Source organism: Cydia fagiglandana, chromosome 24 (genome assembly GCF_963556715.1).
Source record: "Cydia fagiglandana chromosome 24, ilCydFagi1.1, whole genome shotgun sequence".
Classification (NCBI taxonomy): Eukaryota; Metazoa; Arthropoda; class Insecta; order Lepidoptera; family Tortricidae; genus Cydia; species Cydia fagiglandana.
In genome coordinates this window covers 9,868,755-9,886,611 of record NC_085955.1, presented here as the reverse complement: position 1 = coordinate 9,886,611, position 17,857 = coordinate 9,868,755, and the positions used below count along the sequence as shown (strand labels likewise).

The 17,857-nt window shown below is 38.7% G+C and overlaps 2 protein-coding genes across 3 annotated transcripts in view; both read right to left on the bottom strand.

Moving 5' to 3' along the window:
• Window positions 1-501: 501 nt before the first annotated feature.
• On the bottom strand, window positions 502-10,233 carry LOC134676392 (UDP-glucose 6-dehydrogenase). The gene is made up of 2 exons (XM_063534779.1): window positions 8,447-10,233; window positions 502-6,000 (listed from the first exon to the last, which is right to left on the bottom strand). Exon 1 carries the CDS (start codon window positions 9,883-9,885, stop codon window positions 8,449-8,451), a length of 1,437 nt encoding a protein of 478 aa, XP_063390849.1. The 5' UTR covers window positions 9,886-10,233; the 3' UTR covers window positions 502-6,000; window positions 8,447-8,448.
• Window positions 10,234-12,514: 2,281 nt separating this feature from the next.
• Window positions 12,515-17,857, bottom strand: part of LOC134676386 (U4/U6 small nuclear ribonucleoprotein Prp4) — a 35,531-nt gene continuing 30,188 nt past the window's right edge. The window contains exons 13-15 of one of the 2 annotated variants that reach the window (XM_063534763.1): window positions 17,008-17,077; window positions 15,819-15,940; window positions 12,515-13,166 (exon numbers count right to left, since the gene is read on the bottom strand). In XM_063534763.1, the coding sequence (XP_063390833.1) occupies window positions 13,074-13,166; window positions 15,819-15,940; window positions 17,008-17,077 (285 nt within the window). In that variant the 3' untranslated portion in view covers window positions 12,515-13,073. The remainder of the gene's footprint in view (window positions 13,167-15,818; window positions 15,941-17,007; window positions 17,078-17,857) is intronic. The other variant, XM_063534762.1, reaches the window with a different exon arrangement.

Below are 17,857 nucleotides of genomic sequence, written 5' to 3'. Positions count from 1 at the left end.
ACCAGGATGAGAGGTAGTCTTTTGCCCATTTTGGCGCCCCCCCCTTGGACGGCGCCCGGGGCACTTGCCCCCTCCAACCCCCCCCTAGTTACGCCTCTGCCTACTTATCCCCCAACTTTGGGTCTTATTCCGAAGTACCATTTCGTAAGTTTCGGCCCGGCCGAAAGGTTCGGCCGTTTTTTGGCCGATACCGAAACTACAGCCGAAACATGATTTTTTGGCCGAAACCGAACCTTCGGTCGGACACTAATTAAATATCAAAAGGTGTCAGCATTATATACGGGTATAGGCCAAAGGTATCTATGTAGTTTACAAAAGTATATGGTACACTTTTATCTGAAGAGTCAAGACCCCCACGTCACGCCACGTTTCAAATAAAATAAGCCTTTCTGTAAATAATTTATTTACCACTGGTAAGAACATTCAATTCGAAGTAGGTATTGCTTAACATAACCAAACATAACCAATTTCTATTAAAAAAATAAATACATGTAAATATTAATGATTACAAATAAAAAGTTCTTGTTTAAGAGCCCATCAACGTGCACACACACTGCTAACTAATCGTGATTATTTCAATTTAACGGAAGATATTTTAAAAAAGCGGGCCGCTACGTACTGTATTTAGTTTTCTGTTTAATCTTAGTGTAACAGTCCTGAATATTTTGTATTTAAGATGATTATACGAAAAATCGTATTCGAGTAATTTTTTTTAACATTTAACTTATTTAAATCATTTGACAACTTAATACAATCATTATCTTATCATGATATATGTATCTTTTATCAATATAAAATACCGGTCAAGCGAGTAATTTTGCATTTGACCATTTCTTATCTACCGATAAGCAATGTTCAATTTATCTTAAAATTAAATAGGTAATACCCTACTATTAGATAGGCGATAAGTTTAATATAACATTATTTTATATTATAATAAGAAAGACGAGCGAATAATAAAGACATACATGTTAAATTTATCTTAAAACAGAGGGTTCCTATGACCACCTCCTGCGTCCATCAGATCAGCTGGAGTCAAGTGTAAAAATATGGGTGCACAAATCATCTCAAAAATATGTACCATATATTTCTATACAGGCTGACCCATCCCATTAGGGGGTGAAAATTTGTATGGGGTATCAATAAAAAGCAAATGAAAAATAAGCTACCCAAATTAGTATACTAATTCCACGCAGACGTGGCGGGCAAAAGTTAGTATCTATAGTTCGTTTTTTTTAGCATTAGAAAGAACTCCACAGAAGCAAGCGTGCAGTTTATATCAGGCTCTTTAATTGTTAATAATTATTGAATTATCTAATGTAGCATGGTCAATACATATAATTTACTTCAAATTATTACCGCTAAAATGCCGGATTTGGAACCACAAGCTTACTTCTGCGAAGTTCTTTCTAATGCTAAAAAAAACGGACTATATTACAGGGAAATGTTTGATAGTGATTGTAAATTTTTATTATTAACTCGTCTTTAACTCACCTGATAATACTGAGTACTACAACGAACATTTCCTCTTATCTCGAAGGCTTAACGAAGCAAAGTCATTGTGTTTTTTGCGCAACTGGAAAATATTACTTCAGGAAAGGAAAATTAGCAGAATAATCAGTTTTAGTACCGACTTTACTGCCTATACTGAAAATCGTAATTCAAGACCAAAGAAAGTAAGGCTATATTGCCACTTTTTACTAGCGCGTCTTGTATTTATGTAAAAATAAGTAAATGTTTTAATTAGGGATGTACCGACTAGTCGCCGACTAGTCGGGAAAGCCGACTATCCGGCCACATTTGTAGTCGGCGATTAGTCGGCGACTAGTCGGCAAAAATGGCCGATTAGTCGGCACCTTATTAGTGAAAGAAAAACAGAAAAAAGAAGCCAACAGTCAATATTTACCATATGTTTTATGTCTATTTTACCAAAATACGTATTCAGGGTGTGAAAACTTTTGTTCATATAATTGACCGTTTGATCGTTATCGTATGGTGGTAGGCTGGTGTTTTCCTCTACAGGTCGATCTCAACTGATTCTCGTGTAATTTCATGGCCAAGTTCTATACTTAAAGGATTTTATTATAATTCAGTTTTTGTTTTTTTTAATGGAGGAACCATGGGGAACTATTAATGTTATTGCAAAATTTAGAGACTTATAAACAGGGCACGTTGCTCGAAAAGACGCTGACCCCAGGGGATAGGTTCTTAACTGGCGACTACGTACGAGAAATAGAGCCTTGGAAATACCTCCTACAAGTTGTACCTACTGACGGTCTGCTCAGGATCGCAAAATAAAAGAAAGACAGAAATAGAACGAGGATTCTTGTGATAGGTCTTTGAACATGTAGAGAACACCTTTTAGCCAAGCTAATATATAAATAGCGCAACCTAAAGAGCAAAACTATTGTTTTTCACCTGAACTTATACGAAACTAATGATCTGGCCGACTAGCCGACTAGTCGGCCGACTAATCGGCCATTCGAGCGCCGATTAGTCGGCTAGTCGGCCAAATCAATAGTCGGTACATCACTAGTTTTAATGTTTATTTGGGCACAAACGGCAATAAAAGTACTTTTTTAAATCGTAGGAGTAAACTTACCAATAAATAAATTATCTTAGCGTGTTTATTTATAAAAAAACAATTTACTATTTTACAAACACATTATTGCAGTGGCAACATTGTCTTACTTTTTTTGGTCTTGAATTACGATTTTCAGTTTAGATCACCATTCCCCAAACTATGGGTCGCGGCGTAAGCCATTGGGTTAATAAAACCGGACTTGTGCGAATCGGGCTCGCCCACCGAGGGTTCCATACTTTTATGCATTTGTTGTTATAGCGGCAACAGAAATCGACATCTGTGAAAATGTCAGCTGTTTATTAGCTATCACGGTTCATGAGACACAGCCTGCTGACAGACAGACGTTGGAGTCTTAGTAATAGGGTCCCGTTTTTACCCTGTGGGTACGGAACCCTAACAAGAAAACGAGTTTATTATCCTACTCCGATTGGTAAAAATTTCTTTGCCTACTTTTGTATGGTTAGCGGGGTGTTAAAGGGCTTCGTTTCCACCAGAGATGAGCGACGAGGAATGTGTTTGTTAAGAACTAATTATTACTTCATGCTCTAGCGAGTAACATTCTATTAGTTCTTAACAAACACACTACTCGCTCATCTCTGGTGGAAACGCTTCAGAGTACGCGATATACTTTTTACAGGTTCAGAGTACGCGATATACTTTTTAAATTGTTTTATTTCATTATCGTAACAAAAATGAACTTAACAGGCCAGAAAAATGTTATATTATACGCTGTATAATTCGAAATACTTAAAAGAGTATCGGGTAATTCCGGAAATTGGCTCGACATTCTAAAGCACTCGGAATCAGCCTAATACACCTTTAAACCATTCCATAAATCCATAACTTAGTTTGTGTAATCTTTTTTAAAAATAAAATAAAATATTTATACAATATAAAAGTAAAATTTCTTATCCTTAGTCTAAAATAACTATAGCTTTTCATTTCGAAACATAAATCAAGTTTTAATATTTTTACGTAATACTTATCGTAATTTGTTCTAAATTTAGTACGCCGGGACGTACAAGGTTAAACTGATAAAACAATGCATTAATTGGCAGTTTAAATTGTGACCATTTTATCGCAAATGCGTATACTATAACTAAATCATAATTACATATTTATACGGTAAATACTTAGTGGTAAAATATGTAAAAATCAAGTAACAGAGTTTCACCAAGAAATATGTGACGTTCCACGGCAAAAGGTACCTTATGGTGGCTGGCGCTTACGTCGCATAGCGCCGCAATAATAATGAACGGCGTTTAACAATAGCGTAAGCGCCAATCGCCATAAGGTACCATTACCCGTGGGACGTCACAAATATGTGAAAATCACTACAAAGTTTCAAAAAGAAATATTAAATTTTAGTCCATTTAAACTTTAAATAAAAAGTAACTGGGTATAAATGAAACTGGATTGGGAATAGGGAATGCAAATATTCGGTTGTAACCGAATATTTTGACAAAATTTCATAACCGAATATTGGAAACTCGAATAACAGTAGACAGAGTAACATAAGAGTGAACATGCACCTTCTGGGCGAGCTCGCTCCATCGTAGGCCACGTCTACGCCTCGGCTAGTCTGTGGCCATGAGTAAGCCCATTCATAATAAAAAAAAAACCGGTTACGGTTATTTTCGGTTATTTATTTATGACGACATAAATTCTATGTTTTTATCATCTAAGAGTGATGACTACAAAATCCTGCCTTTTTGCCTGTGACGCCTGTGACTATAATTTTTGTCATTCGTGTACTTTAATAAAAAAGTATTACTTCCCTTATTTATGAAATATTTTTATTGAATATTGTATCACGTCCAAGGTCATATTTTACTTTTACTGTATTTTGTGTGTTTCATTAAAAAACGAAGACTTACTCGTTTAATCACATTCCCTAATACTGTACCTTCATTTTCGTAATGTTTTAATGACTTTATTGTTATTTTATAATTTTTTGTCAAAAATAACCGTAACCGGTTATAACCGATGTTCGGTTATTTTTCGGGCATAACCGTAACCGAAACTGGTTATGAAGTTTGGCCGGTTATTGCATTCCCTAATTGGGAACTGAATTCGGAGTGTCAAAAGGGCTTATTTAATACAAATAAGTGATCTGATACATACATTATACAAAAATAAGTGCCTTTGAAAAGACACTCCTCAGTTATAAGTTGTGGACTAAAGTTACCTTAGTTTACAGTATTAAAACAGTAAAACTATACTCTGTATCGTTAGGTATTTAAATAAAAGTAAACAAAATCTACCCTCAAATGGCTCCTTAAGTCAGTTGAGGGTAAATGAAAACATTACACGATTCGTTCAGTGACTGATCCAGGAGGTTTTGTAATTGGTCGGTTAACCGATAAATGTTATAACTACCCGAAAATGTACAAATTGTTTGTTTACTTTTATTTAAATACCTAAAGATACAGACTATATCTACATATAATCTGAAGTTTATTTACCTTCACATAAATAGGTACACATATACAGTGTGGAAAGATAAGTCGGGCCCTGGAGGGAAACTACCTTAAATCCTTAAGCTGGTTCATTTTACTTAAAGGAGACATTCCTTTATTTTTAAAAAGAAACAAATCTGCATTCAAAGATTTTTCTTTTTTTCTTCAATTTTGCTTGTCTAAAAAATCTTGAGTACTAAATATTAGATTTTATGGATATTTTGTACGACAGACGAGTTAAGACCTTATGTTTCTTGGAGAAATGTTATCATTAACATTAACTGTAACGGCTAGTGTTATAATATTGCGAGAGTTTATTTTTTGGAATTTTTAGTCGGTTCGAGTCCCGGGCGAGGCAAGCGAGTTTTAGAAAATCTTTGAATGCAATTTTGTTTCTTTTTAAAAATAAAGGAATGTCTCCTTTAAGTAAAATGAGCCAGCTTGAGGATTTAAGGTAGTTTCCCTCCAGGGCCCGACTTATCTTTCCACACGGCATAAAACGGTTGTTTTTACATTTTTTTACTACCTATAATATTGTTATGACTTATAAATTGGTATACTCACGGATGTAGTGCATAATTGTTATCCATAACATTCATTTGGATTTGTTTTTGTTTGATACCTTACAGTTAATATTTTCTTCGGGTGGTGAAAAATTTTGTGTTTCACTCGGGGGCAAATTCTGTTTAACCCCCGTGTTGTGCCCTCGTGCTTTGAAACCCTCGCAACGCTCAAGATCGTTTTTCGAACCACGAGCGTAGCGAGAATTTCTTTTGTACTCTTTCGCTTGCTCGGGTATCAATATCAGCACGTGCGGTTAAACAACAACTTTGCCCCCGAGTGAAACAAATAACTATTATTATGCACTACATCCGTACGAGTACTTTCATAGTTGCGCTAGGATGCATAAAATCCTCGGTAGCTCTAATCTCATTCTTTTATTATTTGTGACGATACCTGTAACAAAAATGATGTTATTACTATTACAATTCATGCTAAATATTGTAGTTTGTTTTTGTTTAAATACGAAGCCATATGTGACGTCCCACGGGAAAAGGTACCTTATGGCGGTTGGCGCTTACGCTATTATTAACGCCGCTCAAATATTATTGCGGCGCTATGCGACGTAAGCGCCAGCCGCCATAAGGTACCTTTTTCCGTGGAACGTCACATATTCTCCATGCAAGAGTCAAACTAGCGTTTCATACTATTCGGCCTATTCGCACCTTGGGGTCGTCCAGAAATCGTGTGATCATATATGGCCTATTTTTTGAAAAAAAAAATATACGTGATAACTTCCCTGAGGGGCTACCGCGGAAACCGAAATTCGCAAATTGCGGGGATCTTTCTCTTTTACTCCAATGAAGGCGTAATTAGAGTGACAGAGAAAAATGCCCGCAATTTGCGAACTTCGATTTTCGCGGTTATAGCCCTGACCCCGTCCCCCATCGTGATTTTTCGTGATATAAATTCGCCTTTGCACATAACATTTTTATTTTTGTTTTGTTTTGTCCATTTTATGTGTACCTGTTTATGCGTAATAAAGTGACATACATACACAGTATAGTGTAGTGGCATTGTCACACCATAAGTTATGATATGAAGGCTTTAAACATTAGAGCCTCGAATTGAGACGTGACATCGCCGAGGTCGGACCTCAAATAGCACCGCAGCATACATGCTAAATAGCCATTACGCCATTCAGATAAACGGATCTTACTTTTGTTTGTTTATATCGAAAAACCATTAATATAATTGCCTATCATGATCATGACATACATCTTAAAAAACAGCAATTAAAAACCGGTCAAGTGCGAGTCGGACTCGCGTTCCAAGGGTTCCATACATTACCCAATTTTTTAACAATTTATTTTTTAAGTAGAACGTGAATGAAATGTCTTTAAAAAAACCCGTAGGGGTCTAGGGGTTGGATCAAATCTAGGTAATTTCTAATAAGAACTATTTTGTTTTTTTTTTTTAATTTTAGACCCAGTAGTTTCGGAGGTAAGGGGGTGGGGGGATTGGTCGGACAGACAGACAGACAGACGCACGAGTGATCCTATAAGGATTCAGTTTTTTCCTTTTGAGGTACGGAACCCTAAAGATCAAGAAACAGCTAGCAATATTTCAATAATATTGTTCGCCTATCTCCCATTATTAATAATTAGGTAATATCTGGGAGACCGAGCTTTGCTCGGAAAACATATAAAAACTCAAAAAAGCGCGTTTTCCCAGAGATAAGACCTAGCTAGATCGATTTATCGCCCCCTATAACCCCCATATAGCAAATCTCATCGAAATCGTTAGAGTAGTTTCCGAGATCTCAAAAATATACATATAAATAAATAAATATACAAGAATTGCTCGATTAAAAGTATTATATTATTAATATTATAAATTTATATATACCTATATATCTAATCTAATACGATTTTCTTCGTTCATGCCATTTTACGCTTATCGGCGGTTATGCCATTTTACGCATGTAGCATGATTTCATACATTTTATTTCATGGCTAAGACGAAAATTGACGACCGCGCGAAATCGCCTTTTCGATACAAATGTAGTAGGTACAGTCAGCAGCAGAAGTTGCTAAGCGGGCGAGGTGATCAAAATTACCTTGACACGCTCTTATTCTCTTAATAACAATAAAGTCGCGTCAAGATCATTTTGAACACCTGGCCCGCTTAGCAACTTCTGCTGCTGACTGTACCCAGTCTTCATTCTCCTCTCTGAACCCCTATACTGCAAAACGTAATTCAAGACCAAAAAAAGTTAGAAAATGTTGCCACATTTTACTAGCGCGTCGTGTATTTATGCATGTAAAAATAAGTACTTAAATAAAAGTACTTTTTTAAATCGTAGGATTAAAATTACTAATAAATAAATTATCCTAGCGTGATTATTTATCAAAAGGAATTTACTATTTTACAAACAAATTATTGCAGTGGCAACATTGTCTTACTTTTTTTGGTCTTGAATTACGTTTTGCAGTTTAGTCAATTTATGTCCTATAATAATATATTAGACATATATCTAATCTAATACGATTTTCTGAGGTTATGCCACGCCATTGTACTCTTACACTGGTCCATGTAACATGATTTCATACATTTTATTTTATGACTAAGACGAAAATTGACGACCGCGCGAAATCGCCTTTCCGATACAAACGTAGTAGGTACAGTCAGCAGCAGAAGTTGCTAAGCGGGCGAGGTGATCAAAATTACCTTGACACGCTCTTATTCTCTTAACAATAACGTCGCGTCAAGATCATTTTGAACACCTCGCCCGCTTAGCAACTTCTGCTGCAGACTGTCTTCATTTTATTCTTCGAACGTAAAAGTGGGTAAATATATGCTAGTCTTAAATATGTTAAAAACTTAATTTATAAATACTTACGTTTATGAAGTTTGGCTGCCCTGTGCCCTGATGCTGCTCGACCTCGACAGCCTTTTCCCGATAGTCTGAACGTGGAATCCGATCTCCAGCAGCGCGTCATGGTCCAATATCTTCCTCCCGTCAAACAAATACGCTGGCTTCATCATCACATCAAATATCTTCTTATAATCCAGCTCTTTAAACTCGTCCCATTCTGTGCAGAGCACTATAGCATGAGCTCCCGTTACCGCTGAGTATGCAGAGTCATGAATTACAACATTCTTCTTTACCGATTCAGGATCTGACGTAACAGATGGATGCTTTAGTTCATATAGCATCTGTTCTTTCTCTACTTTCGGATCGTAGATGTGCAGTTTAGCTCCCTCGTCTAATAATGTTGTAGAAACGAGGATAGCAGGAGACTCTCTAGTATCACCGGTGTTCTTTTTAAATGAGAAGCCGAGTATAGCTATCTTTTTATCCGAAACTGTATTAAAGAGTGATTCAATGACTTTCCGAGTGAATCTGGTCTTTTGGTAATCATTCAAGCTGATAACTTGCTGCCAATAAGCAGCTACTTCTGGCAAGTTTAGACATTCACATAAATAGATTAGATTCAGGATGTCTTTTTGAAAGCAGCTGCCTCCGAAGCCGACGGAGGCTTCTAGGAACTTGGGACCGATTCGGGAGTCCCGGCCAACGGCCCTGGCTACCTCGGACACATCAGCCCCGGTAGCTTCGCAGACGGCTGTCAGAGAGTTGATACTAGAGATTCTTTGAGCAAGAAAAGCATTAGCTGCTAGTTTGGACAGCTCGGAACTCCAAGTGTTGGTTGTCAGGATATTTTTAGCGGGTATCCAGTGCTCGTACACCCAGCAGAGCTCCTGCACAGCGCGCTGGCCATCAGGTGTGTCTTCTCCACCAATCAGAACTCGGTCAGCTTCTACCAAGTCAACTATAGCTGTACCTTCAGCCAGGAACTCTGGATTAGACAATATTTGATAGTTAACACCAGGTTTAGTGTTGGCGCGTAATATTTTCATGATTATCTCTGCAGCTTTAACTGGTACAGTGCTTTTTTCGACCACTATCTTATTGCTAGTTGCTATATCGGCAATCATTCGCGCAGCGCCTTCTATATACTTCAAATCCGCGGCGCGGCCTTTTCCATTACCGATAGTCTTCGTAGGAGTGTTGACAGAGATGAATATCAGATCGGCTTCTTGAATACTGGTCGCTATGTCCGTAGAGAAGAATAGATTCCGGCCTCTGCATTCCTTCACGACATCGTCTAACCCGGGCTCGTAGATCGGTAATTTCTCCGAATTCCACTGGTTTATACGATCTATACTTTTATCGCACACAGTCACTGTGATGTCCGGGCATTTGAGAGCTATAACACTGCAGGTAGGCCCGCCGACGTAGCCAGCTCCCAAACAGCAAATCTTTTTAATCACCATTTTAATTCAAAAATATCAAAACACGACAGTTTCAAGCGAAATTCTAACACAGAATAATCCTTAATCGCGTAGATTAATTGATTACGCGATTACTTCCTGCTTATTAATTTAAAATGCTATTTATCGTGTTTCGAGACAGGATTAAAAGCTTTGATGGGCCGATCGTGATTTCCTGGTCTGGTGGCACTCACGCCACGGTGGACGTGTGAATAATTGTGCCAGCGCGGAGGCTAGCTCGGTATTATTACTGCAATTCTCTGATACATTAGGTCTACAATCTATCGATGGGTGCACTTCGCGGAAATGATGACCTCGGCGCGGCGAGACATCTGCTGAAGCAACACAACGGCGCTATTGACATCAATTTACAATGTCCTAGAATAAAACTAAAAAAATGTTTAGTAAAAATGTGCTGTCACTTAAAGCAGTACAGTTTAAAATCGTTTGACACAGAGTATAGAAATAAAATGTTCGTAATGGAAAGTAGAGTCTGCTCGAACGTGCTACATTAGATGTCATTGACATTTGCTCAGTGTTGTCACCAATATTTTTTCGTATATTTTATGATTTTAATGACCTTTCTGCAAATTTAAAGAGTAGCTTGAATTCAATATTATGAAATAGTAGGCGAAAACTAACACGGGTAAATAAATACCTATAAGTTAATTTAAGATCTGTTAAATTTTAGTTTTAATTTTAATGTTGTTTTTATTATCAGTTTGTTTGTTATTTGTAAGTACACGGGTAAATAAATGCACTAAAACGATTGAGTGTACAATATACAACCAGACTATGGCCTCATTTTTGTATTTAGTTTGTGACATTTGTGTTCAAAGCGCAGCCAAGTATGAGCTTGTTTCGCGGTAGACCCTCGCTACAACCGCGAAAATCGAAGTTTGTAAATTGCGGGGATTGTTCTCTGTCACTCTAAATACGGCTTCATTGGAGTAAAAGAGAAAGATCCCCGCAAATTGCGAATTTCGGTTTTCGCAGTAGCCGCTATTCTCGTGGATTGTCGTATCTACTCCCTACACAGACTTCCGCGTAATATTCCCTATTATCTAAACCAGAAAATAAAAAAGAGTTTCGAAATTGTTAAAGCAACATTCTAGAAAGTAATGAATGTAGAGTCTTTTAATAACCATAAGGATGCTTTTTCGCGTATCCAGAGATACGTTGCCTTTACATTTTAATTGGTAGATTGTATAGGTAGCTCGAATATGCAAGTAATAGAGAGGCAGATAATGAAACATCGATTTTCGCAGTAGGTAGGTCCTAGGAGCACATCTTAAGTTTTTTGAGTTGTCCTAATCCTAATGAATACTTGTATTTTTTTTAAATTAAGTGTATTATTAGTGTGCTTAAGAAATTAAGTTAAAACTAACGGTGTATGGTGTTCTGAAATAAATGATTTTTTTAATTAAGCTGGTCACATCGACCTGTCAACCTGATTGAGGCGTTTTTTACTTTCATAACCGTTAATTCAGACGTTTTTATGAAGATTAACCTAAATAGAAAAAGTACTAGCACTAGCTAGCACAAAAAAGTGCAGATGCTAAAAAATATATGATAATATCATACCGCAGAATAAATAATAGTACTACCGTACAGAAAGGACACTTCCTACTACAAACCCGAAATATGACAGCGGTTCAGGGTCGAATCATGCCATCCCTTTCTAATATATGGCACTATCCCTTTCGGCTATTTAAGGTTGTCAAAATATAAGTGGGAAAAAAAAATGGCAACCGTATTGTGACCCAAAAAAGCGCTACGACTTTTCAAAAATTCCGTTCTCTGAGCCTAACAGTAACTTAACCGTAATCACGAAACAAACCGGCTCATGAGGACGCCTGCATGATGCAAGAATCTTTCTCTCTCACTCTAATTTCGCCTTAATTGGAGTAAAAGAGAAAGATGCCCACAATTTGCGAATGTAAGCTCCAGGTTCAGAATTTGCCGTTAGATGGCGCTGTGCTTACTGTAAACTAGCGAACGGTTTTCCTCCCTACAATATATGATAGAGCCGGTATAGCCTAACCCTGTTAGGGTTGTCTTGCCGATTATCAGCCAATCCAAGAAAGTTGTATGAAATTCGCACTAAGGTGCTATTTTTGTAAAGATCGCTGGCTTAATCTAGTGATCTTATTTTCATATTAGAGACTCGCACTGGTTTTGCACGGGCTTACAAATTATACATCTAAACCTTCCTCAAGAATCACTCACTCCATTGATATAGTTCGTTTTTTTAGCATTAGAAATAAGGTAAACAATCTTGATGCGTCTTTTAATTGAAAAACACATTTTAAAAATAAGTTACGGCAAATATGTAACAATTATGAAACTAATACGATCATTTATGAATTCTTAAATAATAGTTTTTGATTTTTAAAAAGCGTTTTTCAATTAAAAGACATGTCAAGATCGCTTACCTTCTTGCAAGTTCTTTCTAATGCTAAAAAAAAATATCTCTTGTAGGCTCAATTTCCAGCTTGCTGGGAATTCATTTGGATCTAATTTGTTTGGTCTATAGTTGAAGCAAAACAAAACACAAATTAAGCGCAGTTATTTATTAACGTAACGTTTTGCAGTACATACGCTGACCTCCTAAGCCGAATAGCGCTATCTCAAAAACAAATGATTATGATAATGGAATTCTCAGTAATAGCAAAGACATAAATGTAACTTCGTATAAGATGAATAATGCCTAAGGAAAAAACGTGCCTCGGAAATCAAGAAATATCATTCTCGGGTAGATGGCGCACAACCCTTTAGCCTATTCTTGGCTAGATGGCGTGACGACACCGTTTCATATTTAACAATTTTAACACATATTTATCAGTGAATGAACATGGGTCAAAATGATATAAAAATAATAAAATCCATAGATATTCATTTTTTTGATAATTATTTATACGTGTTTATTTTGAGTTTTAGTCGTGTGTCGATAGATGGCAGTAAATTTACAGTGCCTACAACATTTACTATGACAGGACCCCTCTATACTATCTATTATTTTTGGTAATAGAAACTAAAGTATAAGTTAGCAATTAATTTTCTTTTGAAATAGCGCTCTTTGGCTTAGCGAGCAGTATGGCCCTTTAAATTTTCTACGTAGTTACGTAATGTGCTTATTACAGCACAGGGTGTCGTAATGGAACACCAGATGTACTGTAAAAATGTTAAAATCACGCGAGGTCCGGGCTCCAGAGCTTGAAGGTCCTGTCGTATGAGCACGTCGCTATGTACTTGTTGTCGTAAGATATGTCGCCCGACATAACCTGTAATAAAGAGAAATATAGTAAGAATAGAGTGCTCACTCCATACATTAGTTTTGGTACCAAAAAGACTATTATTTTCGCAGTCGACATCTAGCATCGAGTAGCGGAATTATCAGTACTTTAAGTAGCAGTAGTAGTACTGTCAAGAGTGTCAAGTGACAATAGATGTAAAGCCCCCTCCAGACTGTGCGCGTGAATCGCGGGCGAAGCCGCGAACGCAAGTGTGGCGTCGATTTCGCAGATTGTTCACGCCTTCGCGCCTTGTTCTCCGTTTTTTGTCGGTATTTCGGCCCGCGTCAAAGGAGACGCGAAGCGCGAACTTGCAAGACTCCACATTACACAATATTTTGGCTCCTCTGTGGCAAGATAAATATGAATTGTATTATGATTATATTATATTAAGCAGCTATATTTTACGGTTTTACAATAAAACAAAATGGAAAAACAGCTAAATCACGTATGATGCCATAGATAACTAACAGTTAAACTCGATCAGCTGATGCTTTTCCGCCATATTGACGCAAACCAAACTGCGAAATCGCCGTGAAGTGTGCGAGTGTGTAGTCTTACGTCAACTTCGCGATATGTTCGCTCCGCGACGTCGCGCCGCGATTCACGCACATATAGTTCGTTTTTTTTAGCATTAGAAAGAACTTGCAAGAAGGTAAGCGATCTTGACATGTCTTTTAATTTAAAAACGCTTTTTAAAATTCAAAAACTATTACTTATGAAAGCAGAAGAATATAAATGATTGTATTACATTCATAATTGTTATATATTTGCCCTAACTTATTTTTAAAATGTGTTTTTCAATTAAAAGACACATCAAGATTGTTTACCTAATTTCTAATGCTAAAAAAAACGAACTATAGTCTGGAGGGGGCTTAACACCGGCCGGAAAGTTTAATGCTCAACGACATAAGACTTTCCGGTCGGTGCTACAAGTGAGCAATCTATGTATTTTTTTCTCTATGCTGTAACAAAGTTTTTGTAAAAAAACGGCCGAGTGCGAGTCGGACTCGCGGATCCAAGGGTTCCGTACGTTACCTAATTAAATAAATCCCTAGTCGGATCAAAAACTAAGTAATTAGTCTCGACTCACACTTGACTGCATATTTCTAATAGGTTTTCCTGTCATCTATACGTAAAGAACTATTTTGTATATTTATTTCAAAATTTTTGTTACTTAATTTTAAGATCAAAGTCAAATGGCGTTCTAACAGTGTTAATTTTCTGTCGAAAGATGGCAGTAAATTTACAGTGGCTACATAATTTACTTTGACAATCCATCTCTATATGCTCTATTCTCTTTGCTCTATGGCAACGGTCGGCAACCTTTTAGCAGCCAATGGCCACATAGTAATTAGTTGGCATCTATGTCTAATATTTATGACTTTAGCAGACATTGTCGTTTGTCAATATTACATACAAAATAGCCAGGGAAGCTTGCGGCCCGCGGGCCGCCGGTTGCCGACTGCTGCTCTATGGTAGTACCTTGTGTCCGGCGAGCGTGCGGAGGGGATGCCAGGCCGGGTTGGACCACAGCTTATATTACTGTATGGTAGTACCTTGTTGTGTCCGGCGAGCGTGCGGAGGGGATGCCAGGCCGGGTTGGACCACAGCTTATATTACTGTATGGTAGTACCTTGTGTCCGGCGAGCGTGCGGAGGGGATGCCAGGCCGGGTTGGACCACAGCTTATATTACTGTATGGTAGTACCTTGTTGTGTCCGGCGAGCGTGCGGAGGGGATGCCAGGCCGGGTTGGACCACAGCTTATATTACTGTATGGTAGTACCTTGTTGTCGTGTCCGGCGAGCGTGCGGAGGGGATGCCAGGCCGGGTTGGACCACAGCTTATATTACTGTATGGTGGTACCTTGTTGTGTCCGGCGAGCGTGCGGAGGGGATGCCAGGCCGGGTTGGACCACAGCTTATATTACTGTATGGTGGTACCTTGTTGAGTCCGGCGAGCGTGCGGAGGGGATGCCAGGCCGGGTTGGACCACAGCTTATATTACTGTATGGTAGTACCTTGTTGTGTCCGGCGAGCGTGCGGAGGGGATGCCAGGCCGGGTTGGACCACAGCTTATATTACTGTATGGTAGTAACTTGTCGTGTCCGGCGAGCGTGCGGAGGGGATGCCAGGCCGGGTTGGACCACAGCTTATATTACTGTATGGTAGTACCTTGTTGTGTCCGGCGAGCGTGCGGAGGGGATGCCAGGCCAGGTTGGACCACAGCTTATATTACTGTATGGTAGTACCTTGTTGTCGTGACCGGCGAGCGTGCGGAGGGGATGCCAGGCCGGGTTGGACCACAGCTTATATTACTGTATGGTAGTACCTTGTTGTTGTGTCCGGCGAGCGTGCGGAGGGGATGCCAGGCCGGGTTGGACCACAGCTTATATTACTGTATGGTAGTAACTTGTCGTGTCCGGCGAGCGTGCGGAGGGGATGCCAGGCCGGGTTGGACCACAGCTTATATTACTGTATGGTAGTACCTTGTTGTGTCCGGCGAGCGTGCGGAGGGGATGCCAGGCCGGGTTGGACCACAGCTTATATTACTGTATGGTAGTACCTTGCTGTGTCCGGCGAGCGTGCGGAGGGGATGCCAGGCCGGGTTGGACCACAGCTTATATTACTGTATGGTAGTACCTTGTTGTCGTGTCCGGCGAGCGTGCGGAGGGGATGCCAGGCCGGGTTGGACCACAGCTTCGCAGTCTTGTCGTAAGATGTCGTCATCAGGAAGTGTCCGTGGCTCTTTTGGTATCGCACGTCTGCAAAAAAAATTGTTATAAACAAAACAATGGGCAAGAAGAAATAAAAATAAGTAAATTATTATATATTTAACCACGTCTCATTAATTAAATCCATACTTTAATATTATAAAGGCGAAAGTGTGTCGTCTGTTATTAACAGACAGACACACTTTAAGCTGAAGCGTGAAGAGGTAACCCTCTTGACGCTTAAGCCGCTGAACCGATTTAGTTGAAATTTGGTATAAAATCAATATCAAATCAAATATCATTTATTATCAGGCAACTAAGGCCCATAGATACATACCTTACAAACTAACATACATACAATAGTAAAATCTTACAAGCTAAAAAAATATTTAGGCGACACGGCGGTTTTTAGTTGTGTCGCATGTTGTGTTGTGTGTTGTGAAATTTGGTATAGAGAGAGGTCCACCGATAGGCAGTTAATAGTGTGGGCAAGTGGTACTATCATAAACATTTGAAGGGATGTTTACAAAAACAGCATAACTGACTACACTGGTTGACACCTGAAACGATTAACAATGTTCTTAAAAAACCGGGCAAGTGCGAGTCGGACTCGCGCACGAAGGGTTCCGTACCATAATGCAAAAAAAAGCAAAAAAAAAACGGTCACCCATCCAAGTATTGACCACTCCCGACGTTGCTTAACTTTGGTCAAAAATCACGTTTGTTGTATGGGAGCCCCATTTAAATCTTTATTTTATTCTGTTTTTAGTATTTGTTGTTATAGCGGCAACAGAAATACATCATCTGTGAAAATTTCAACTGTCTAGATATCACGGTTCGTGAGATACAGCCTGGTGACAGACGGACGGACGGACGGACAGCGAAGTCTTAGTAATAGGGTCCCGTTTTACCTTTTGGGTACGGAACCCTAAAAAGTGTCAGCCGCTCTAAGCAGTTATGTTGTTTTTGTAAACATCCCTTCATTTATATTGCTAGAATAAAAGTAAATATGGGGCATTATCTATGAAAAGGGACCTTACTCTCGATGGCGCTTACGCCGTACAGCATCGTTAATAAGGTCCCTTTTCATAGATAACGTCACATATGAATATAGTTACCGCTTAGAAGATGCGTATGTGCCGCTACTGTATACACGCAAGATCTCTTCCTGAGGTCCCAAATTTTCGCCTGCAAATAAAAAAAGAATCGTGAGCCATATGATTTCGGTATAAGCACAGAATAAATAGTACTACCGTATAGAAAGGAAACTTCCTACAACACCGAAGTTTGGCACCGATTCAGGTACGAATCATGCTGTCCCTTTCTATTATACGGCACTATCCCTTTCGGTTATTTAGGGTTGTCAAAATTCTAGCCATTATCTGTGGTCGTGCACGCAAAGAGACGTCAAGTTGTGTCAGCCCTAATAATTGCTTGGAGCGATGCTGAGCCGAACGGAGCCGAGGTTGCCCGAAGGGAGAAGTTTCGCACCACTGGTATAAGTATAGGAAAATAAATAACAATAGAGTACTAACTCCATAAATCTTTAGTTTTCTTACCAAAACACGGGTTATTTCGTAGACGACATCTAGCGGTAGCGTCAAGTAGTAGATTTATCAGTACCGCTACTCGACACTAGATGTCACGAGTGTCGCGACTGACGAAAAGTGTATTGCTTAACAGTTTACAACTTTTTGTTCGTCGCGACATCTATTGTCAAGTAGCAGTACTGATCAATCCGCTACTTGTCGACTACGAAAATAATAAGCGTTTTGGTAAGAATGATCACTCTATGCTTCAGACGGACTAGAGTCGGACCAATAAAAATCTGCAGCAGATTTGATAACCATGACACGCAGTGCAAGTGTTATTTATAAATCATAATGTAATAGAAGTTTGACGTTTAAAATCACACTTGCACTGCGTGGGCTATCAAATCCGCTGCAGACTTTTCTTGATCTGAGTCTA

Coding starts and splice junctions, on each gene's coding strand:
- LOC134676392 (XM_063534779.1), bottom strand. CDS start 9,885: ATGGTGATTAAAAAGATTTGCTGTTTGGGAGCTGGCTACGTCGGCGGG.